The following is a 25,120-nucleotide window of genomic DNA, read 5'->3' as shown; positions in this document are numbered from 1 at the left end:
GTAAAACCCTTGGTACAAAAGATTCATGAATGCGATATGGACTATGGACAATTAAGGACTATGGACTCTGCACATAGTTTCTTCAAACTATGAGAAGAATTTAGTAACATTAATAGTTTATGCATGAATAATGAAAAAGCTACACTAAGAACATTCAGATCATTTGATACCACACACCTGCCATTTGGGCCACTGGTAGAAGGCCCATAAAAATCATAGAAAATACCTGTCACAGAAAACATGCTACAAACATATCATGTCATTTGTGAAAGTTAGGAATCTCTCACACTGTGGAGAATGTGACCTACATATCCTTCAATAAGAGAGCTACAGCTTTGAAAGCCATAATTCTGCCCTCAATACTGTACACTGTTAACATTAAAACATCTATAAAAAATTCCTAAACTACTCTTGGAATTTTCAAAGACAGGAGATAGATAAAGATATCTTGTTTTTGTCCACAGCTGAGGGAAGTTTTGCCCTGCCCATTTAAAATTTAAGTACCTGGTAAATACTCTAAGTTATCTGGAAAGCATTAGTATCAACACATCTTCAGTACAATAATCACAGAGGTCCAATAGCAGATGTTATTCCTGCTTACTACAATCTACTGTGTAATATCATCAGGAAACTGCACGGTACTGGAATATCATGGTACAAATGTATAAATCATCAGAGATTTATTGGTATTTGTTTAACCTCTTTCACAAAACTTTTCTGAACATAGAACAAATTTAGAAAATGTATCTAAGGATCTCATCAATGGTAATAGGTACCAAATACGTCTTGAAAGGTACAGTTCTCTCCTAGTGAAAACTGGCAACTCTGACAACTTGTGTTGTAATATATTCAAATATACTGAAACAAATGGACACCTATTTCACTCCTGCCTGGCAGCTTATTAATTATGGTTATAAATGCTGCCAGATGAAGTCTCTTACATCCAATTTGGTCTGCTCCAAGCACACATACAGGATCTCCATTTTATTATTATTATTACGTTACACCTCCAGGGAGTCGTCGTGGGGGGGCACTCTACTCTGCCTCACTAAATACATCTCACCCTCTCCACTACTACTTAATTCTCCTACTACAATATTACTACTACCACCATCAACGCCATCTACCGTCCATCATCACCATTAACAGCATTTTTTTTTGTTTGTAAATTGCATGTGTTCTGAAGGCCAATTTGTCTGTAAGCAGGATGAAAAACCTAAGTTTCTGGGAGGGAAAAAACCTGCTACCTCCATATGAGATCAGCTAACTCACCTTCAAATGAAAAAGCCCATATAATGGTAATTCTTTTCATAATGGAATCCATATAGATGATGAATAAGCATGGGGGAATAATGCGCACCTTTGACTTATACCTGATTTTACTATCAAACCATCTCAAGTGTTTCCTACAATTCTAACTGATGACTTACAACTTAAATACAGACTGTGTGTTGCTTTGTAACGTGCAGTCTAGTCTAGTCTTTCTAAAATATTCTATATTTTCATATAATTAAATTGAAGTTTAGAAAAAAAAACAAATTTTGATTTAGTATTTTTTTAACCAACAATTTCAATTTGGCATAAAAGAGGTTCCAAGACCGAAGCAGCAAATCAGCATCTCAGGAATGGTGGTCAATGTACTAGAGAAGTTTGTTAAGGACCAAATTCAGTAAGAGGTAGATAGCAATAGGATGGTTTTGTGAAGGAATGGTCATGCCCCAGTAATTTACTTTATAATAAAGAAACTGTTGAGTTGGATAGAAGAAAGCAGTTACACAATAATACTGCTGGACAGCACAAAGGGATTTGACAGAATATCACACAGAACAAACTGAGATGGATGTGAAGCCGGCAATCTGAATAAACAAGTGTTTATTGATAGACATCAGAGAGCAGTTTATGGTGTAGAGTGAACGAGAAGGCATGACCATTAGCATGCCATAGGATTGTGCACTCGGAAGACTGCTATTTAATTAGTACATTTAATGATATGGGAAAACAGTGAAGAGAGAAAATGTTTACTATGCAAAACTTGGTAGAGCAACAGTTAATGATGATGTAGAGATCAGGATGATTTTAATAGACTGACATTATTGCAAAAATGCCTATAACAGCTCATAGCATTATCTGGTAACTGAAAAACACACTACTAACAAGGACAGATGTTATTATAATCTCTTTATAAGGTTCTGATATGGCCCCCCAATATCTGGACCAATGTGCACAGATCTATCATATGGGTTTCTTGGGGATGTGGAAGTGGTGGAGAAGATCCAGACTTAGATGAAGGCAGGATTTTGGAATACTGCATATGACAACAGATGAGAAAGATTTGTGGGTTACAGAAATTTGCTGATGTGCAAAAAAGAGGAGAGGAAATGGAGGATATTATAAACATCAAAGCTAAAGAGTTTTATAGGATTGATAGAAAGGATATTCTGCACTGAGGAGAGCTACGGATCATCCTTGGAAACTGAATAGCAGCTTAAGCAGCAAGGACATGAGGACTAGATTTTTTGCTTAGAGGTATGGTGAAGGATCGGAATGGATGGCTGGAATCAGATGTGAATGAATTCAAAGTGAAGTATGACAGATACTGTGTGAATAATAGATAGTGCTCGACCAAATGTTAATGGGCCTCCTATGATGAGTCTGTGGCCTCTGTGGAGGTGCCCATATAATGATGAATTAACTACAAAGGCAGTAAGTATATAATTGGACTCAACTCTCATTAAGGAAGGTATCAAAGTCGTATAGAACTTTTTTTTAACAAAAAGATTTCACAGGGAGAAAATTCTGTTTACCCATATAACAAATTTACACTATTAACTGGAACTTCCAACCCGAAGTCCAATCTCACCATCCAATACTTTACATCATCCAAGTCCATGCGAATATAGAACAAAAGGATTGCTGGCAATCTGTCTGTGAAAATCTAAACTATAATGGTAGGACACATGCAGCGAGTAAATATTTGGTCAAACTGACTTTCATAGTCCTTGCACTAAAAATGATGCAAGCTATTACACAAACTGAAATTCAGAGACACTAAGAAAAAAATCACAGCTCGAGATTAAAACAGGAAATGTCATAATAAGATAAGACGATAGGAATAAGGAAACAGAAGGAAGGAAGCAAAATGAGATTGTGGGAGCGATGGAGAGTGAAATTACTGGAATGCAAGATTTACAGATTGAGCTGTTCTGAAAGACAAATGAAATGAGGTACAGTGAAACGTACTTTCCACCAAACATCTAACATGTGATATTAGATGTTTGGTGGAAAGGAATAAAGAATGCGAGAAGATAGAATGAAAGAAAGTAGAGAAAAAGAGGTGACAAATGAATTTGAGAATAGCGATGTATAGAGATTCCATTATTAAAGGTGTGGTTAATGAAAGAATTCACAAGATTTGCTTTCCAAGAAGGAGAGTGAGCAAGATAATAATAATTATTATATGGTATCTCCATAGAGTCTGGAGACTTGTCATGGGAGACTCATATTTTATCACAGCTAAATATTTTACACACAAAACCTATATCTCTCCTTAAACTCATTCACTGTCATGGAATCCACAACTAATTCTAGCAATCCATTCCACTCAGTCACCACTCCCATGCAAAAAATCTAGTCCACATGCTCTTACTACCTACACTCTTACACAACTTCCACAGATGATTCCTAGAGCTCTGACTATCTCTCATCTATTGAAAAATTTCCTTTGCATCAATTTTATAAAAATCCCTTTATCATCAAGATGTGGCCAAAGCATAGTTTTATAAATAGAAATAATAACTTCCCTATCTTTACTTCTTAGAGTGTTAGAATGTTTTTCAACATCCAAGTAATCCTTTGAACTATTTTACCAACTTCTGCAATATGTCCTACTGAACTTCAACTCTCTGTCCACCGTTATCCCTAAGTCCCTAGCCTCATCAATTTCCTGCAATCCAGTACCATCAACATAATATCCTGCATGTAACCTTTTCAACAACAGCATAACCTTACATTTTGCAACATTAAATTGACAATCATTACTCTTTGTCCACAGTGCCAATTTATTTAAATCATCCTGCAGAATATCTACATCATCTTTATCAACTATTGCTCTCCTTAGTTTTGCATCATCAGAACAACTGAATATCTTCCCTTAAATCTTTCCCGATATCATTGATATAAAAAAGAGTAGTGGCCTTAGTAAAAACCCTGAGGTACTCTGCTAGTTACCCTCATTCTCCTAGATTCCACTCCAACATATACTACTCTCTGATGTCTGTCTGTCAGTCATGCTCCTTCCCCTCTCCATGCTACTAGCTTCACATCCATTTCCATTTGTTTCGACTTTTGTAATAGTTTTCAATGTGGTATTCTGTCCAATGCCTTTGCAAAGTCCAATAATATCACATGTAACCATTTCTTTTATCAAATTCTGATTTCACTTTATTATAAAATGTGAATAAATTACTAAGACAAGATCTATCCTTTACAAAGCTATGCTACCCACTATAGAGTATTGCACCCTATTCACTCAGTGTTCGATTTTACCTTTAACCAACTTTTCCAATACTTTAACAATCACTCTTGTATATATTTATTGGTTCAATAGTTTGCCACCTCTGTCTTAAAGGCACCTTTATGCAATGGAATTATCTTACACTCTTTCCGCTCCCCTGGAACCCTGCCAGAGCCGAAACTTAAATTGAACAACTTCATCAGAGGCAATGCCAATTCTCTTGCACAATCAGGTAGCACATAGGTATGCCATTCAGTCCCACTGCTGTATTCACTTTGGTATTTTTCACTATGCTGAACACCTGTTCATCCACTTCAATTCTGATATGTATCTCTGACACATCAACAATTGCAAAATCTCCACCTGGATGATACATCTTCGTAAAATGATCACTGAGTAATTCAACTATTTCTTTTGCCTTTGTCATCTTTCTACCATTAACATTGATTAAAGTCATCCTACCATAATCATTTTCCCTCTTATTCGCTGCATATTTAAAAAAATCATTATCTTTTGCCTGCTTAGCTAATTTTCTCTCATAATCTGATTTGTCCTTTCTTACCATACTAGTCACCCTTCTTATTTGCACTTTGTACTGCTCATGAGTATGCAGATAACATTTTTCTTTCTATTCCCTCCACAGTGTTTTCTTTTTTTGTAGCTCTTGCTTTACATTTCTACTCATCCACTTAATCTCCACTTGGTTTATCCTCCTGACCTTGGGTATGCAGTCTGACTGCTTCTCTCAAAACAATCTCTGACCACTTCCCATGCACTACTGACATTCTATCCTTGTATTTCATTAATCATTAATGTTTTGAATATGAGAAGTAAATGAGCAAGAGAGTTAGTGGTTGTTACTTATATTCTCCTTGTGGCTGGAAATAAGGAGAATATAGGAGGTGACTGAGTCAAGTGAAACATAGTGTGGTCAGAAAAGTTGTCAGAGGATTACCAGGTATGAAAATGTTGATTTGAGATGGAGAGCAAGAATCATGAGTAGTAGGCTGCCAGAGTTGTGCAAGGAGAAGGAAATGCAATTTGTAAATGTTGAATACATATAAGGGTGGATTTGTACAAAAGTGATGAATTACATTTGAATGGCTTTGGTGTGAGGCAACTAAAGAAACTGTTGCTACAAGGAAGTGCAGTTAGTGAACAAGAGATCAGAGGAAATAAGAAGTTAAGCAAAAGATCAAGAGAGTGGAAAGGATGAGATTGAAGTGCTTGTTAATATGGAAATAGTAACGTGAGAAATGAAGAGAGAATGGGAATGAAAGGGGGAAAGGGAGGTACAACACAAGGAGAGTAGATGTTGAAAGTAGTAGTGAATGTATGTATGGGGATAATCATCATAGGAATGGAATGGCCTAGGAGAGTGTTTCTCAAAGTGTGGTACACGTACCCCGGGGGGGGGGGGGGTACGTGAATGGTCGTCAGGGGGTACGTGGCAATTTTCGACTATGCATCATTAATGCATGGAATCATTATATTTCTCAACAAATAGTGCAATTAGAGACAACTGAGATAAAAATGGCACACTAACTAATGAATCACATCTCCTCTCCAACAGAAACTGCTGTATAGACTCAAACAAAACTCCGTTGTGAAAGTGTTAAAACTAAGAAATAATACCTATATAGTGAATGTGTTTCACATATTATGGAATTCGGTTGAAGAGAATTAGCATTTCAACTCAAACTCCATATCGCTTACATATAAATTCAAATAAAATAGACATTTACAATGAATGAAATATACTTCGTTTATTTATTATTTGATAAGGGGGTACTTGGTAATAATGAAAATTTAAGAAGGGGTATGCAGATATCTGAAGTTTGATAAACACTAGCCTAGGACAGTGGTTCTTAACCTTTTCAAAGTCACGGAACACTTTTGAATTATAAAATTTGGGGAACACCAAAAGCTTGTCGGCTTTTGCAGATTTCAGCAATATCAGGTCTAATATGTGATATAGCAACCCTCACCTCTTTGTCTATATTAGTAAGCCTTTCACGATTTTCAGTTTTTATATTGGTTATTGAGAAACCGAGCTCACACAAATATGATATTGAAAACTGTAACAAAATTTTCAGTGCCCATGTGGAGAGAGCTGAGTATTCGACTTGGATAAAAATCCAAAATTCCTCAAGAGTTATTTCAGAGAATTTAATTTTTAGAGTACGATCCGTTGACAAGGTAACTAATTGTTGTTCTTCTTGTAACGAAAATTCACAATTCAATGTATTAACTGTGACAAATGGATTTTGTATCCAGTCATAATTGTGTGTATTTAAGGAAGAAAAGTAACTTGAAATCTTTTCTTCCAGTATTGTTAAATGTTCTGTTATAATGGAAATAATTCCCTCAATTATGGAGCGAAGGAAACATATCAAGTGCATTTTTTTTTTTTGATATGCTTTCCAGAGAGATACTTTTTTCTGAAAACCTGACAATCTATCAGTGGATGTCAAAATATTTTCATTTTTCCATTGGATACTTGTATTAACGCTATTTAAGTTCTCTGCAGCATAGAAATTGATTCATTATTTCTTTTTCATTAATGAAATGAACGAATCCTAGTATATGAGCTTTACCGCTAATATCAGTGGATCCGTCATTTTTTAAAGCGAAATGTTGTTAGAAAGTTTATTGGTAACTGTTTTCTCAATATCATCTGAGGTATCTTTAATTTTATTTTTAATTGTATCATCCAAATAAGGAATTTTCATAATTTCCTTTTTTGCTTCGTCGCCAAACATAACGTTTACTATTTCACAACATGCTGGATTATTCTGTTGGTTTAGAAGTCAACATGCATATCAATCTTTAGTTGTTAGGATAAGAGTAGCCAGTTACACTTAGAACTATGTCATGTGACATCTTTCATCACGGAACATTTGTAACCAGTTCGTGGAAAACAAGTGTTCCGGGGACCACTGGTTAAGAACCACTGGCCTAGGATGTAACGGGAGTAGTTGGCTTTGAGGAAATATAAGGGATAAGTGGTGATAAAGGTGACTGCACATGGGCTGGTTTGGTGGGGAAATCACAACCAATAGTTGGTATGGGTAGGACTGGTTGCTAACCTAAAAGTGAACTGATGTGTTTATTTATGAATGCCAGGAGCATCAGAAATAAGAGAGATGAAACTCTTTCACTGATTGAGTTTTTTCACCCAAAAACTGTTAGAATAAGTGAAACATGGTTGGAGGAGGTTGATATCCTAACAGGAATACAAATGGAAGGGTATAATGTCTTCTGCAAGAATAGAAAGGACAAGAAGGAAGGGGGGAAGGGATGTTATTGATGAAAGTAGGGGAATTATGTCCATATAGATATGCAAGAGGGAAATAGTGACAATGGTTTTGGGTCGGTATGGTGTGAGGTGAAGGTTGACAGGAAGAAATATTACCAGTCATTTAATGGAGACATGTGTGGTAGACATACATAATACTATTTTTTAAATAACGGTTTTACACATGTAAGGGAAGCTGGAATTTATTAAATACACCTATATATTTTGTTCAATGTAACATGAGCATCATTCAGGAAAAAGCAGTAGAAGAATTGGCTACAACATTTAAAACATGAACACAAGAATGAGTAATACAGCATATGCATACTTCCACATACCTCAGGTGCACTGCTGAGTGAGTAAGAGGAAGTACTATTAAAGTTGCAGGGAAACAGGTATAGTTATGTAATTATTTATAAAAAAAATTATAAATAATTAATTGCAATTACTTCCCAAAACTTAGAGATAGGCATACAGTCTGTCCGATTAAGAGTAGGATGGTGGCATAGGGCTTCACATAGTTCAACAACTTTGTTTGATTCCAGTGAACTCTGTGTCTAGTGTGGATGGCATAAGAAGCAAGGCCTGAACCTTCTAATTCCCGAAATCCACTAGACTCTGCAAATGCATTCAACCTTTCTTTATATTCAACATTCCAGAGATCATAAACTATTTTGGACAATCTCCTCTGGACCTTCTCCAACATCTCTTCATCCTTTTGAAAACCAGGTGAAAATTCTGTGCAAAACAGTCCATATGTGGTCTAATCAGAGCCTTACACAATAGAACCAAAATCTCCTTCATGGATTACTGTTTAGAGATTTAGTCCCCCTGGTTTTCATAGTGATAAGGCTATGTTAGAATGGGCCCAGAGAAGACCGACTAAAGTGGTATGAAGATAGATTAAGGGAATGCAATTTACAAAGCCTTTTGAATTGGAGGAGTTTGGATTAATCTGGAAGAAATTTTTCATAGAATGGGAGATGAGAGTATAACAAGAGTGGTTGTGAGTGGAATGCAATACCTGACAATGTGGTGAATGCAGACACGTTGAGTTTAATGAGTTTAAAGCACAGTTTGATGAGCTTTGTGTGCAACAGTATATACCTCCAATTATCAATAAAATTATCAATCAATAATATTATAATAATAATTATCCAAAAACAATTATCCAAAATAATAATTATCCAAAAACAACTGTTTTTGTTTAACAAATACAAGCATTCTGTTATTAATATATAATACAAACCTATATTTTTCTAAAAGTATGCTCGAGGAGAAAATTGTACTGTTAGGAGAAAGGTGTTTTTCATATATAGTTGAGGCAGAAGTAATGTATACAGAATAACCATCTGTCCATAGCAAACCCCATACCCGATTCAAACCTAAAAATAAATCATAAAGTTTAAACAAGTTTTTATAAAGAATTATTAAAATATTAATATAATATTAATTAATATTATATTAATATATTAATATTAAAAGTTGTTTATAAAAAGTTTTATAAAAATAAAAGCAATAATTCATATCACAACATGTTCATAGCTATTTAAATATCATTAAAACTATAACTGAAATCTGCTTATTCTATTCAGCACTTGAATGGATTTGGTGAAGAGTGCAGAAAAAGTACTCCTGAATGGAGTGATACTGGAAGTGTAAAATCAGAACTAGATGGGTCAAGCGAATCAGTGAGTGTGGAGGATAAATCAGAGAGAATATTTTTGGAATCCATCATAGCATTACAATATTCTCCAAACTTAAACAAATTTGGCTGCATCACACTGCCAAAAATCAGGGAGACCAGCATTCATTTTGAAACCTTCAACAATGTCCATCAATGCACACAGAGAGAGATGCTAGAAACCTGCCCTTTACAATCAGTCTGTTTGCTTTCCTACTCAATATGTCTCTTCATGCTCATGAAGATGCCTTGATGACCAAAGTGAAACATTGGCTTAATAATCTAATCAGCTAAATAAAAAAAATTAGCTAATTATTAGCTTTAGATGACTGTTTTGTTCCACTAAACATCAGCATGAGTGAAAATCAACATCCAAGCATCCATTCCAGATCAGAATGGATAATTAATATAAAATGTACAGGTGGCTGTGGACCTAGGGATCTGTTGCACTTTATGTACATTAATTCCAGAAGCACTTGGAACAAGGGAGAAGTTGCTGGCATTGAGTAACAGTGTCAGTGGCATTAGTGAGACATGGGAAAGAATGTGAGAGATGTATTTTCAGGGAGGATAGAAGAAAAGGATGCGTGTGGGGGGTATTGCTGATAATAGCAGATGAATTGTAGCTAGAGAATTCAACAAAAGTTCAGTGAAAGCAGTGTATTGGACAGAAACAGGACAACATATATAACTGGTTGCTAGTATAGGTCAGGAGATGTAAAGGATGTGGATGGTATGTATCAGCAAATAAATTCAATAAGTGGAGAGTGTGTAATTATTATGTGAGACTACAACTATGAGAACACAGATTGGAAGGAAAGGACACATGGAAGCAAGGAAATGAAATTGATGCAGTTACTAAGAAATAATTACATAAAGCAGCATATGAAGGAAGATACCAGGGGCTTGAGAGTTGGTAGCAAATTATTGACCCATCAGAATCTCAGAAGTGGTGGTCAAGGTATTGGAGAAGTTGGTTAACGGAAAAATTCAGGAATGGGATATTGTATGCGAGATGCAGCATGGATTTGTGAGTTATGTCTCAGTAACTTACTGACGTTAATTAATAATAAAGTGAAAGCTAAGTTGGATAAACGAAGTAACCAGATTGTTGCCTGGTAAGAGTGACCATGTGGTCTTGACCTGGGAAGTGGCTAAACATGTGGAATTTTCAGTTAAGAAGGGGTATATGTGGAATTACACAACTGGTAATTGTGACATTCAGGAGCCCACTTAGAAAATGAACATCCAAAGCTTCAAGGTTTGGATGTTCATAGTGCAGATATTTGAAAGAAGCTAGTAGCAGGCTGCATATCTAGAGGTGGGAGGATAAATCAAGTATGAATTAAATTGATAAGTAGTATCAATAATCTAGAACTGGGTGGAAAAAAGTCTGTAAAGGGAACTTCAAGAGACAGGTGATCAGCAAACACACGCACACACAAAACAGTACAAAGCATGGGCAAGAAGCGTGACCAATATGGTAAAAGTGGAAATATCAAAGTATAAGAGGAAATTAGATATGCATGCCAAAGGCAATCCCAAAGAGTTTTTTTAAGTATGAAACAAGAAATAGAAAGATTGATGATGGTAGAATAATTCTGAAGAATGCCAACAGTAGGGAGGTGACTGAAGGAGGCAAATCAACTGCATTATTGAATGACCATTTTGCAAAGGTGGAGTGGCGATACTGCAGTAAACAGAGAAAAATAGATGAACTCTATGTAGGTGAATAGGGTTTGTGGGGGGGGGGGGAGATAGACAAACACCAGGAAATAATATTACAGATACTTGATGTGAATACACCTATGGAATTAGATTATCAGTTTGTGCATTACAAGAATGTGCTACGGAAATGGCAGTGCCTTTTGCCAGATTGCTTATTTAAGTCCCAGATCTGGATGGTACTAAGAGAGTGGAAAGAAGGGAAAATAGTTCCTTTACATTACATGAAGAAGATTCTGAGACTGAGGTAGCAATTATTTCCAAATCACAGGAGATGGTTAAGGTGTTAGAGAAGTTGATTAAGGAAAAATTCAGCTTCCTAAAAATACTTGACTCAGTACAGAAGATACTGATTAAGTTGATTAATGACCACATCTCAACCAATTCACTTTATTTCCTTTCAAAAATCTTTAGTTTCTGCTGCTTGCATTTTCTATGAATATGTCTGTGTGAACTATTCATTACAATTGGTATCAATGATTCTTCCATGCTCTTCTGAATCTGTACACAGCAGTAGCTATTCAACACCCAATTCACAGTTTTACTTCAAACACACAAAACAAATTCTTCTTCCTTTTCATTCAATCATTCCTTCTTTCTACTACTGCTGTCTTTTGGAAATAATAGAAGAACTGAATTGTTTTTCCTCTTACTACCTGAAGAGCACAATCTATGGGTTTTTAAATCCAAGTTAACAAGCTTCTTTTTCCTCACTTTTCTGTCTTTGTGTAGAACCAGTATAATATAAGTTGAACAACCTATAGTAAATTGGACAAAAAAAAAGTTGATGGAGGATGATAAAGGAATATAGCATAATGAATACTGTTTTTTTTTGTGCATAGATTATAGGACAAGAGAAGTAATAACAGGATCAAAAGTTCAACAGGAAGACAAATTTCAGGCTATCTGGTGGGAGAGAGAGAGAGAGAGAAGCCAAGAGAACAAAACATACAATCAGTTATTACCACTACAGGCTTAAAGATGTAAAACAAGATGCAGATGCTGTCATGAGAATAAGTTAGCTCAATGAAAAAAGGACAAGTAATTATTAGGAAGTATTCACCTATTAGACATTGAACATAAGGCAAGAAAGAAATAAAAATTTTGCAGGTATACTAAGAAACAATTACCTGATGAAACAGCATGTAAGCAGGTGACATGGTTTAAAAAGACTGGAATTAGTGATAGAATAAGATGCATCTATAACTGAGGTAGCCAATTTGCTTCTAATAGGAAAGAGGGGATCATACGGTCTTAAGTTGTAATGATGCTCAACATGTGGAATTTTATAATTATTATTACGTAACACCTCCAGAGGAGGTGATTGAGTCTTTGGACTCAATCACCTCCTCTGGAGGTGATTGAGTCCAAATTGAGTTCAATCACCAAATTGAGTTCAATCACCTCCTCTGGACTCCCTTGATGAGTCTTTGGACTCCTTGAGGAGTCCAAAGACTCATCAAGGGAGGGCATCTACTCTACAACTCTCTGTCTCCACCAATCCACCCACTGCAACCACCTTCATCATCTACCAACCACCACCACTAGTATTTTCATAGACAATCGCAAACATCCATGCCCACGGCAGGATTCGAACCCGCAGCCTTTTGGCTGGAGAGCAGATATGCTAACCACTCGGCCAACCATTTTCAATTCTTTATTTACTTTTTTGTGACTCCAACCCATAAAAGTTTGCAAACCTATAATACATTAGGGGTGGAGACTAAGGTTTTTTTTTCTATAATTTTAATATTTTCTTACAGATTTATCTTATTTATTTATTTTCTTTAACAAAATAATTTAATTTTGTTTATTTATTTTTTACAAACAGTTAAAGAAAGGTATATGTAAAATGCAAAGTTGGTGATTATGAAAAACTTAGGATGCATCTTGGGGAGTGCATCACATAATAAACTGCAAGAAAAGGTTTTAACTATGCAAGGGAAATGGTCAAAGACTAATTGAGGGATATAGTATTATAATATACAATCAGAGTCAGAAAGATAAATCATGTGAAAATTAAGTGGATCAATAGGATCATTAATCAGAAAATGCAATAAAAGAAAATGTTACAAGGAGAAAGGTGGTCAGCAAGCTCATGAGCAATAGAAAGCACTGGCAAGAAGGATGACCAGCAGGGTATCATGAATTTCCTGATATGTATTCTTCAAGGGATATACATGATACTATGATGTATATTTTTAATAATGTTTGTCTTTGGGCTTGATTCTGGAGAATCAAGTGGCTCTGAATGGTGGCAAGAGTTTGCCTATCAGTGAGCAGAGCCACCAACAAGAATTTGATGAGTTTAGGAGTGATCCTTTTGGGTCAATCAGTGAGATTTAATACTGTACATTATTCAGAGTTTTGGGAAAGAGGCAGCACCCCCTGCCACGCACACCTTAACAGTACCTCAATAAAAGTTGAAACCAGTCTGGGTAATGGCCCTTCCCATAATAATGCATAGCATTATACACACCTGAAAGGATATGCTTTGCATTATGGGATATTAAGGCAATCAATGTGAAGTCACTAGCCTATATATACAAGTAGCCTAGTCATGAAGAACTTCATGCATAAACTTTGCTTACACTTGGATAAAGGATCAAACAAGAATATCATTTCTTTGCATCTTGAATTTAATGTCACTTCATTATAAAGAAGTTATTATCCCTTTATAAAACTTTAATATGGCCTATTGTGCACAGATTCTGATTGCGTGGGTTTCTTGAGGGATGCAGAATGAAAGAGGTGACTGACCAAAATGATGGCCAGTCTGTGTAGTGCTACCTTTGATGATTAGACTGAAGTTTTATGGGTTGCAGCACATTTAGTGGATAGGAAAAGAGGGGATATGATAGAAACTTAAGTTACTAAAGGAGATGAAAAAATGTTCCATAGAGAATAAGGGTTGTCTTCTGAAAGTTGAGTAAGAATGTGGTTAACAAGGACATGAAGACTCAATTTTTGCTTGGATATCTGGGAATGAGTAAAACGAGTTATCAGTGGTGACTGTGAATGTTTTGTTCAGCAAATGAGTTAAGGAGATATAACAGGTATTGGTCAAATAATGGTTAGTGTGAGCTTCGATGGTGATTTTTTGAACTTAATTCATGGAAGTTTCCATATAATAACATTAACTATCCAAAAAGACATTGTATAAAATATATCAAATAATTTATGCTCCATGTCTATGTATTTCAGTGATGTGTAAATGCCTAAAAACTGGTATAGTGATTAAAGATATTATTATTATTATTATTAGTGACACCTCCAAGGAGTCTGAAGATTCATCGTGGGAGGACACCTACTATACAACTATCTCCACCACTACACCGAAGCTCTACTACCAATCATCTCCATCAACGGCATCTGCCGCCCACCACAACTAATATTTTTTGTCTGTAAATTGCATGTGTTCTGAAGGGCCGATTTGTCTGTATACAGGATGAAAAACCAGGGTTTAAGGGAGGAAAAAACCCTGTTACCTCCTTATGAGATCGGCTAACTCACCTTTGATTAAAAAAGTCCACATAAAGATTTCTCCTGTCACGACGAGAATCGAAGTTAGGCCTATTCCAATCGAAGAGCGCAATGTACGGTCGTTCTAACAAATGCGCTATGGAGGCGTATGGGCTACACCATGATATTGCTGTAAAGTGCAAAGGCCTATTGCAAAGCTAGTGACAGAAATAAGAGGACCCCCAACAGATAAACATCAAAGGATAGTAAGAGTATATGGCAGAACGAAATATAGGAGAATGTAAGTGAATAGCAGTGTGCTACAGGTCTTTGCATTGGGGCTGCTAATATTATTTACTTCATAGTTTAATTTACATATAGGAAAGGAGTTGATGGGAAATGTCCAGCTGTTTCTTGATGATACTGGAGGAAAGCAGTTAATAAAAGTGATGTAAAGATCCTGCAAGATGACTATAGTTTTTCACTTGGTTGCAAAGTAATTATACTTGAAAGAAATTATACTCTTGTTAATCCTTTGCTCAAGTGTAAGAAAACAAATTTTGAATGAAGTATCTTCACAACTAAGCTACTTGTATATAGAAGTTGCTAACTTCACATCAACTGCCTTAGTATCCTATAACACATAACCTTTTGGGTGTGTATATTGCTATGCATTGTGGAAAGAGTCACAACTACCCAGACTGGTTTCGACCTTTACTGAGATCTAATCATTGGGAGCTAGATACTGAGATTGAATCAATGTAGATGAGACCACAAAGGTTGAAACTAGTCTGTGTACTGACCCTTCCCATAATGCATAGCACTATACACATCAAAAAGGAAATGTGCTATGCATTATGAGATAACGAAGTAAGTGATGTGAAATCACCAGCCTCTATATACAAATAACCTAGTCATGAAGATATTTTACACGTAAACTTTGCTTCCACTTAGATAATGGATTAAAGAAGAATATAATTTCTTGTCATTCATAATTTACACTGTAACCAAGTAAAACAATTCTCTCTAATCCAAAGTATTTTAATAATATGGTGATACATCATTCATTTTACTACTTGTATATGAAAAAGTAGTAAAATGAATGATGTATCACCATATTATTAAAATACTTGTATATGAAAGTAAGATAGTGCCATTGCATAAGGGTGGTAACAGACTGAAAGTGTCTAATTATAGGCCAGTCTGTGTGTCATCAGTAGTTGTAATGATCTTGGAGAAAGTAGTGAGGGACCGTATACAGCATTGGGCAGATGATGGTAATGTTATCTGTGAGAGTCAACATGGATTTGTGAAAGGGCGCTCTTGTTTTAACAATATGCTAGCCTTTTATAATAAAGTTACAAGAACATTAGATGAGGGAAAGACATATACTGCAATTTTCTTAGATTTATCGAAGGCATTTGACAGGGTGCCACATGATAAGCTGATATTTAAGTTGCAGCACATGGGTCTGGATGTCAGATTGGTCAACTGGATTCAGGATTGGCTGTCTGATAGGTATCAGAGAGTTGTGTATGGTGGAGCAGTTTCAAGGAGGCAGAGGGTTACAAGTGGGGTCCCACAGGGCTCAGTACTAGGACCTATATTGTTTAACCTTTATATCAATGACACTGCCAGTGGATTGCAAGGGGGATATTCAGTTGTTTGTGGATGATGCAAAGCTGGGAAGGATTATTAGTAATAGTGCAGATGTGGTAGCTCTGAAAGAGGATATAAATAAGCTAGATAGATGGGCAAATGAATGGGGCTGTTAGTTTAATGCAGCAAAATGTAAGGTCTTGAGGTTTGGGAAACATCAATGGGATGCTGCATACTCTATGGGAGGAGTTATACTGGAGGAAGTAGGGGGAGACAAGAGATCTGGGGATTGATGATTGATAGAAACCTGAAGTTTAGGGGACGTATTGCAAAGGTGGTGAAGGTAACACAGAGGATTGCTGCAATTATGAGAAGGACACTGACCTGCAGAGATAACAGGGTTATCATTCCGTTGTATAAGTCTCTGATCAGACCACACTTGGACTATTGTTCTCAGATTTGGTCCTCAGGATTTGAAGGGGATAAATTAACTGTGGAAAGGGTACAAAGATGGTTTCAGGACTGTACAAGCATAGTTATGAGGATCGGCTGAGGGAATGTGGACTGCAGAGTTTGGTGGATAGAAGGAGAGGTGATATGATTGAGACTTTTAAACTGTTGAGAGGTGGTTACAAGGTTGACATCCTTGTCAACCTTGTAACAGTGGTTACAAGGTTGACAAGGATGGCCTCTTGTCATCATCTTGACAGTGATGACAAGAGGCCATCCCTGGAAGTTACGAAAGGAAACTGTGAGCAAGAGGGTAAGGAGTGGTTTCTTTGTGTGGAGGGTAGTTGAACCGTGGAATGCATTGCCTGATGGAGTGGTGGGAGCGAGAATGGTCAATGAGTTTAAGGAGTGGTATGATAAATTTTTGTTTCTTAGGGGGGCCCTCCCCTTGATGAGTCTTGACAGACTTTACGTTCTTAAGAAGGACCTCCCCTCGATGAGTCTTGACAGACTTGCCGTTCTTAGGAAGGACCTTCCAAGATGAGTCTTTTGACTCCATGGAGGCCTGAATAATAATAATAATAAAAATGGATGATTTCTGCATTGATTCAACTCCAATTGATGAGACTTCAGTTAGGTCAAAATAGATCTGGGTGCCAACCTGGTTGGCTGAGTAGTTAGAGTATCTGCTCTCCAACCAAAAAGACTATGGGTTCAAATCCTTCCATTGGTATGAATGTTTGTGATTGTCCAACTGTGTGGAAAAGGCATCTACAACCCCTACCACTTCTTCCAGCAGAAGTCTTCAGTCCCAAAACCATGTGAGGTACAGTGACCATCTAGCATTCATTGATGTAACATGTGAATAGCTAACTAACAGGTCTGAGTAGTAACCTTTCCTATAATGTGTAACAAGACAATAACACCAGACCTCCCTGGAGTCAAAAGACTCACCATGAATACACATCCAAAATAGAATCTATTGTGCATTATGGGACAGCAACTGATGTCATTGGATTTGGATCTAAATCCAAAACTGATGTTTTGGATTTAGATCCAAACTATCAATTGAATCAATACAGTTTTTGAGGTCAGTGTATTATATCAGTTAATTGCTTGTGTTCTTATGGCCAGTGTGTCTGTTTTGCATAATGAAAAACCGTGCCACTTCAACATGGCAACTGATAAGAAGACAAAAGTCTTTATATACAAGTAGCCTAGTCATGAAGACACTTTATTTTTATTATCTAGGCCTTCATGGAGTCAAAAGACTCATTGTGGGAGGTCATTTTTAGGAAATACAAAGTCTATCATACCACTCTTTGAACCCATTAAACGTCTCCACTCCAACCACTCTCTCAGGCAATGCATTCCAAGGTTCAACCACTCTCCACGCAAAGAAACCACTCCTCACCCTCTTGCGCACAGCCTCCTTTCATAACTTCCAGGGATGGCCCCTTGTCATCCTTCCCGCTGTTCCACCAAGTGAAAGAACTCTCCAATGTCTACCCTGCCTCTCAACAGTTTAAAAGTCTCAATCATATCACCTATTCTTCTATCTACCAAACTCTGCAGTCCACATTCCTTCAGTCGATCCTCATAACTGATATTGTACAGTCCTGAAACCATCTTTGTTATCTGCCTCTGTACCCTTTCCACAGTCAATTTATCCCCTTCAAATCCTGGGGACCAAATCTGAGACCAATAGTCTAAGTGTGGTCTGATCAGGTCCTTATACAACAGAATGATAACTCTTATCTCTGCAAGTCAGCGTCCTCAGTATTGCAGCAATCCTCTGAGTTACCCTCACCACCTTTGCAATATGCTCTCTGAATTTCAGTTTTCTATCAATCATCATCCCCAGATCTCGTCTCCCCTACCTCCTCGAGTACAGCTCCTCCAATCGAGTATGCATTTTCCTGCATTGAATCAACAACCCCATTTATTTGCCCATTGGTGTAGTTTATTCAAATCCTCTTGCAGGGCTGCCACATCTGCACTATTACTGATAACCCTTCCCAACTTTACATCATCCGCAAACAACTGAATGTTTCCTTACAATCCATTGACAATATCATTGATATAAAGACTGAACAATACAGATCCCAGTACTGGGCCCCGTGGAACCCCCACTTGTAACCTTCTGCTTCCTTGATATTGCCCCATTACACACACACCTCTCTGATACCTATCAGTCAGCCAATCCTGAATCCATTTTACTAACCTGACATTTAAACCCATGTGCTGCAACTTAAATATCAGCTTATCATGTGGTATCCTGTCAAACGCCTTTGCAAAATCCAAAAAAATGGCAGTCTATGCTTTTCCCTCATCAACTGCTCTTGTCACTTTATTATAAAAGACAATCATATTACTAAAGCAAGAGCACCCCTTAACAAATCCATGTTGATTCTCACAGATAACATTACCCTCATCTACCCAACGCTGTATATAGTCCCTCACTAATTTCTTCAAGACCTTAACAATTACTGATGACACACAAACAGGCCTATAATTAGACACTTGCAGTCTGCTACCGCCCTTATGCAGCAGCACTATCTTACCTTCCTTCCATTCCCTGGGTACATTTCCTTCAGCCAGACTTTTACTGAAAAGCCAGGTCAACGGAGATGTCAGTTCTTTAGCACATTCTCTCAAAACCCGTGGTGAATTACCATCCAGTCCAACAGCTTTATTGGTATCCAGAGTACTCAGTATTTGGAACACACTCTTCTCTTGCATCTCTAAACCCTGATCCTGCCCTATCCCTCTAGTATTAAAACCTCCTCCAGGATGAAATACTCCAATAAAGTGCTCATTGAACAACTCCACTATGTCCTCTGCATCAGTCACTCTATTCAATGAGCACTTTATTGGAGTATCATTGTCATTCTTCCACAGTGAATGTGGAAGAATGACAATGTGAATGTGGAAGAATGACACGCAGTGTCATTCTTCCACAATCATTTCTCCGCCTACTGGCCACATAGCTAAAAAATTCCCTAGGATTTTCTTTCAATCTAAGTGCCAATTTCTTCTCATATTCCAGTTTTGCCTTCCTCACCATTCTAGTCACTCTCCTGGCCTGCATCTTATATTCCTCATGTATCTGTCCTCCATCCCCTCTCCTTGTATATCTTCCATAATCTCTTTTTCAACTGCAGTTATTGTTTGATATCGTTTGTCATCCACTTTACACCAAATTGTGTCCGCTTCTTCACATGTGGAATACAGCTTACTATTGCTGCTAACAAATATTCTTTCACAATTTCCCAAGCACTAATGATATCCTGGCCTTCCAATTCTGCCCTACATGGAACTGCCCCTAGTTGATACCTAAGACTACTATAATCACCCACCTTATAATTCTACATACGTTCCCTTTTCTTTGATACACCTGCATGTCTGTTCATCTTCCAAGTCAAAACCACATGGTCACTCTCTCCAACTGGTGGGAGAGATGTCATCTCACTTATTATCAGCTCTTCTGATGCTTATGACCAAATCCAAAACTCTTGAACCTCTTGTTCTCTCTATCACATGCTACTGAAAACATTTGTCCCTCAAGAATTCCAGAAATTCTATCCCCTTCTTACTACTTGCATTTTCCTCTTCCCAGCTTATACTGCTATAGTTAAAATCTCCCATAACAATCATTCTTCTTGCACTTGCCAAGCTCAACTACCTAAACATCTCCTAGTCCCCACCCTCTGTGCTCCCTGGTTTATAGCAACATCCCAATAAATATCCTGTCTTGGCCACTTCTACCTCATACCATATGCTTTCAAAACCATTTGTGTCACTGCCTTCCAAAGCCTCTACTCTAAGAGGACATAAGTCATCACTTATCATAAGCAGTACTCCACTACCATGTTTTCCTTTCCTATCCTGCCGAAAACTGCTGTACCCTGCCACTTCAATTCCGGTTATTATATCATCCTCCATCAACTACATCTCAGAGATCCCAATAATCTTTGGCCAGGTTGATGCTATCAGTGCCACCAATTCATTTCCTTTATTTCGGATACTCCTGGCATTAGTATAGAGCATAAAAATGTCACTGCTTCTATACCTATCATCGTCCCCCTCTCGACCCCCCCCCCGGGCTCAATGTTTCCCGACATCGTCCCCCTTCCCCCATGCACCCATTCCCACAAGAGGCCATCCCTGCTACCATCTACCCTGGGAATTCTAGTTTCCCTGCATTGACACACTGACTCATTCAGAAAACAACAATCTTTCCAGGTGCTTTTGTCCTTCCTCATTCAAATGCAAGCAGTCTCTAGCATACAGTTCCCTTCTGTCTTCAAATGCCCTCCAAGCATCCACATATTCCAACCCTCTCTTCTCACATTCTGGATATTATGTGATTCAGTATTGCTGCTCTCCTGCTCAGCTCATCACTATCATACCTGGGCAATACACACAATCTTTCAAAACCATTTGATAAATAAGAATTTCTTTCAACTAAACTTTGTCCACAAAGTTTAGTTGAAAGGCAAAAAAGAGGGGATATGATTGAAACATGCAAGTTACTAAGAGATTTCACAGAAATGTTGCAGAAAAATTTCTTCAATACATGAAAGAAGGGCAAATGCAAATGGTCTCCTGGAAGCTAGTGTTTTTTATCAAGGGCATGAGGACTAGATTTTTTGAACAGAGAGTGGTGAATGAATGGAATGGGAAAAAAATGGATTTTGGTGTTTTGTTGAATGTTCAGAAGAGATATGATAGGTATTGTGTGAATAATGTTAAGTGTTGGATCTACCATGATGAATCTTTGGACTCCATGGAGATAGTTATATAATGATAACTATAAAATATATAGTTATCTAATGATATATAGCAATGTTTTATTTTGTTTCTTAACAAAATAAAACATGAGAACCCAAATCGTCTTAATGTAGCTAATGCTTTTGTAACAGTAGATCATATGTGTGTATTCAAATTTCTTATATATACCAAACAAAAATTTTCATGATTTCGATACTGTATTATTTGCAATAAGAATTCTAAAATCATTATGAAAGATTCTTTGATTGCAAATTTCAATTTCTTTCCAAATGTATAAAAATAATATATAATTTGTTTATTTATATAAACAAATAAGCTATTACTGTGACTTGTTCATCCATTTATACGTGCTACCACTTTTCCAGTATTTATATGCAAAAACTCCTGCTTGCCTCTTTAGAACATGCCTTCATACAACTTCCAATGATAACTTCATCCTACTCTTTCCATTCATTCTGCACTAATCTCTTTGATATCTATATGGTATGCTCTAATTTATGTTTCAATCAAATCTGTTATTCTGTAAGTTGTTCAGCTATATTCCAAAGTCCTATTACTTATTTCCAGACCTTCTTCCAAGTTACTTCTGTGCAAGGCAATCCAGATGTGGTCTTATGAAGACCTTAACAGTAGAACAATCATTTCCTTGTTTCCACGGTCAGTGTGGTTTTCAGTAATTTTGTGATATCTTCATTAACAGTAGAGCTAACAAACTTCACTCAATCTACCAGCACATCTCTGCTTTAATGCAGTTCTACAAATAGTGGTGAAACTGCATCAAAAGACATTCGCCTTCAGTTGGAAAGAACTGAACTCATGATACAAGGAACCTTTATGAGAACTTTTCAACTGAAGATGAATATGCAAATCTCATTGAGGGAGAGATGGCAGGGTTTACCTTCCAAAAGCAAACCACCTGGCTAATTCCTTAAACAACAATGTCACAGATGTACCTAAACTAGTTGTTAAAAAAAAAAAAAATGCCCGTCTGTATTTAAAATGTTTAAATAAATAAAAAATAAATAAACTGTTGCTAATAATACACCACAAATATCTGATGTGCTTATCATTTTTAATTATAAACAATCGGGTGAATTAATAACTACAGAAGAAATGATGAGTTACAGAAGTAAATAATGTAGAAATTGAAAAAGAAATAAGCCTAATGACGTAGAAATAATTTGTCATTCTTGCTTCATAAAAATTATTCTTTAAATAAAATTTACAAAATTCCATGTTAGAAACTATTACTAAATGCATTTCATCAAGTATAATGGCTAGAAGTTGAAAGAAACATCTGATAATACATATTAGAAATATATTAGATACATATTTCATATCTTGTGAGAAATGAAAAGTTTAAAGGTTCAAACATGTAATTCTTACAATTCTTTAAATAATTAAGTGAAGCTCTCTTCATTACACATACACCCAACTCCATTATTTATTTTATTTTTATTAAACGTTGTTTATTTCTGAAGTTATTTGCCAGATTGAATATATTAAATATATTGAACTCTTCACATGTAGCGCTTCTGGCGCTCCAAACCTCTTCCCCACCACCACCAACAGATATTTCGCAGGGAAGATATAAAACGATATATAAAGATATAAGACTTCATGAATATTCGAATATCAGTTATTAAACGCTTAGCAATACTGAAATAAGATGGCAAATTAAACAAAGGTGCTACTGTTATCATAAATACTCGATGTGAATTGAGCCTTGGAATTGTGAATCACACTTCACAAAATATTAAGGAAGTTCAAGAGAACTGAAGTTGGCGCTAACAAGGCTGTTAATTTTATACTGTATCGCAAATAGCTCCATTGCATAAAGGAGACTCTAAGAATTAACTAGCAAATTACAGCCCAATCTGCGTCTCTGAAGTGTTGGTGGTGGTTAAGGTATAGGAAAGCTGGTTAAAGGAAAGTTCAGGAATGGGAGGATATTAATATTAATATGATACTCTATAGGGAGTAGCATGCCTTTATGAAGGAGGTCAGAGCTAAGTAATTTATTCAGTAGCTATCATAAAGTGACATTGGATTTTTGCAAAAGCATTTGACAAGCTGTCCCATGGAGCTCTGTTATTTAAATTAGGGGCAATAAGCATATATATGGAGGTAGTGATATGAATGGACAACGATACGGCTGATGTGTACGCATCAGAATACATGCTAACGTCGAATCAATGAGAAGAAGGGGACCAGCAGTGTACCACAAGGCTCTGTACTGGCCGTTAGAATTTAGTTTATACATTAATGATATAAAGTATGTTTAAGAATGATTTAAGACTACCCTTAAATCCGACCACGGTCAGATTGAAGGTTGCTATGATCTCTAAGCTATAACTTATAAGAGGCCCTAACTGATGAGTAAATTTTAGATTATATATACTGAGGCATAGGTCTCTCGTAATGTGAAGCCCTAAGATGTAGTTTGTCTAGCACGTAAATAAGGCCGTGCTTCCAGTATTTGTGTATATCATTGGAACAGCCAACGTCTAAAAATCAAGTTTACAGAGAAAATAGAATCAAATAGCACACTCGTTTCCATTCTGGACATCACATTATTTGGTCTTTGGGTAGACTAAAATTACAATATACAGGAGAGACCAGTCAACCGTCTCGCTTTCTGAGTTAGACTCAACGGTCTGCACCGACAAGTAACTTAGCTTTATAAACCTGCTTACTAGGTTCAATAGGATGGTGGTTCTTTAATTTCGCAATGTCTTCTGTGCTGTAAGTAGCATGAATGACTTTACTTATTTTGCAGGAAGAAAATACTAGCGTTTCCGGAAGGAAACTGTTGGTTGACCAAGCAGGCCTGGTTGGCCGAGTGATTAGCGTATCCGCGCTCCAGTCAAAATACTGGGATATCGAATCCCGCAACGGGCATGGATGTTTGTGATTGTCTGTGGAAATGCTAGTAGTGGTGGTAGTCGGCGGAAGATAGCGTTGGTGTAGATAATAAAGGCAGTTGAGGTTGGTAGAGTGGTGGAGACAGAGAGTTGTAGAGTATGTACCCTCCTGCGATGAGTTTTTGGACTCCCTGAAGGTGTTATGTAATAAAAAAAACCTAATTTCTGAAAGAGTTGCACTCTAGACTGGCTAACTCGCCTTTATTTGAAAAGTGATAAAGGTTCTACCAATACAAGACAGGATTAGAGCAAAATCTTTCAAACCGAAGTCGATAACTGAGCGATGGAAGTTCTAATATACGAAACCAATATACACGGTGTCCACAATTGTTTACTCTGAATTCAACTGGCTCTAATATCGTAACAATGAAACTAAATGAATAAATTTTGTTGCAGGTAAACTTGGGCACTCATAAAGTTTCCATACTAGCATCTTCAGTATACTGCTTTTGCCACCAGGAGCGTTGCTGCTGTTTTTAGAAACAGATTCGGTTCATAAGGGTACAAGCAGTGGCAGACCATCGGTTTCTGAGAAGACAGTTGACAGTTTAAACTGCATTCACACGGCCACTGCAGAAGTCAAAATTCAATGTGTGGTGTGAACTAATGCACGATCGAAAGATTGGCCCATTTCTTCTTTCTTGAAAAAGAAATTAATGGATATGTGTACT

The 25,120-nt window shown here is 36.8% G+C and overlaps 1 protein-coding gene across 1 annotated transcript in view; it reads right to left on the bottom strand.

The window, feature by feature from the left end:
• LOC150096143 (WD repeat and coiled-coil-containing protein-like) overlaps positions 1–23,158 on the bottom strand; it is a 169,475-nt gene extending 146,317 nt beyond the window's left edge. Inside the window, exons 1-2 of the mRNA XM_090409347.1 lie at positions 22,912–23,158; positions 9,061–9,196 (exon numbers count right to left, since the gene is read on the bottom strand). Of these exons, the coding sequence (XP_090265473.1) occupies positions 9,061–9,196; positions 22,912–22,966 (191 nt within the window). The 5' untranslated portion in view covers positions 22,967–23,158. The remainder of the gene's footprint in view (positions 1–9,060; positions 9,197–22,911) is intronic.
• Between the last annotated feature and the right edge of the window lie 1,962 nt (positions 23,159–25,120).

Source organism: Typopeltis vanoorti, chromosome 19 (genome assembly GCF_054136105.1).
Source record: "Typopeltis vanoorti isolate ZY-2024b chromosome 19, IOZ_Tvanoo_1.0, whole genome shotgun sequence".
Classification (NCBI taxonomy): domain Eukaryota; kingdom Metazoa; phylum Arthropoda; class Arachnida; order Uropygi; family Thelyphonidae; genus Typopeltis; species Typopeltis vanoorti.
Note: the sequence above shows the minus strand (reverse complement) of the source record. Positions and strands in the feature narration are given on the sequence as shown.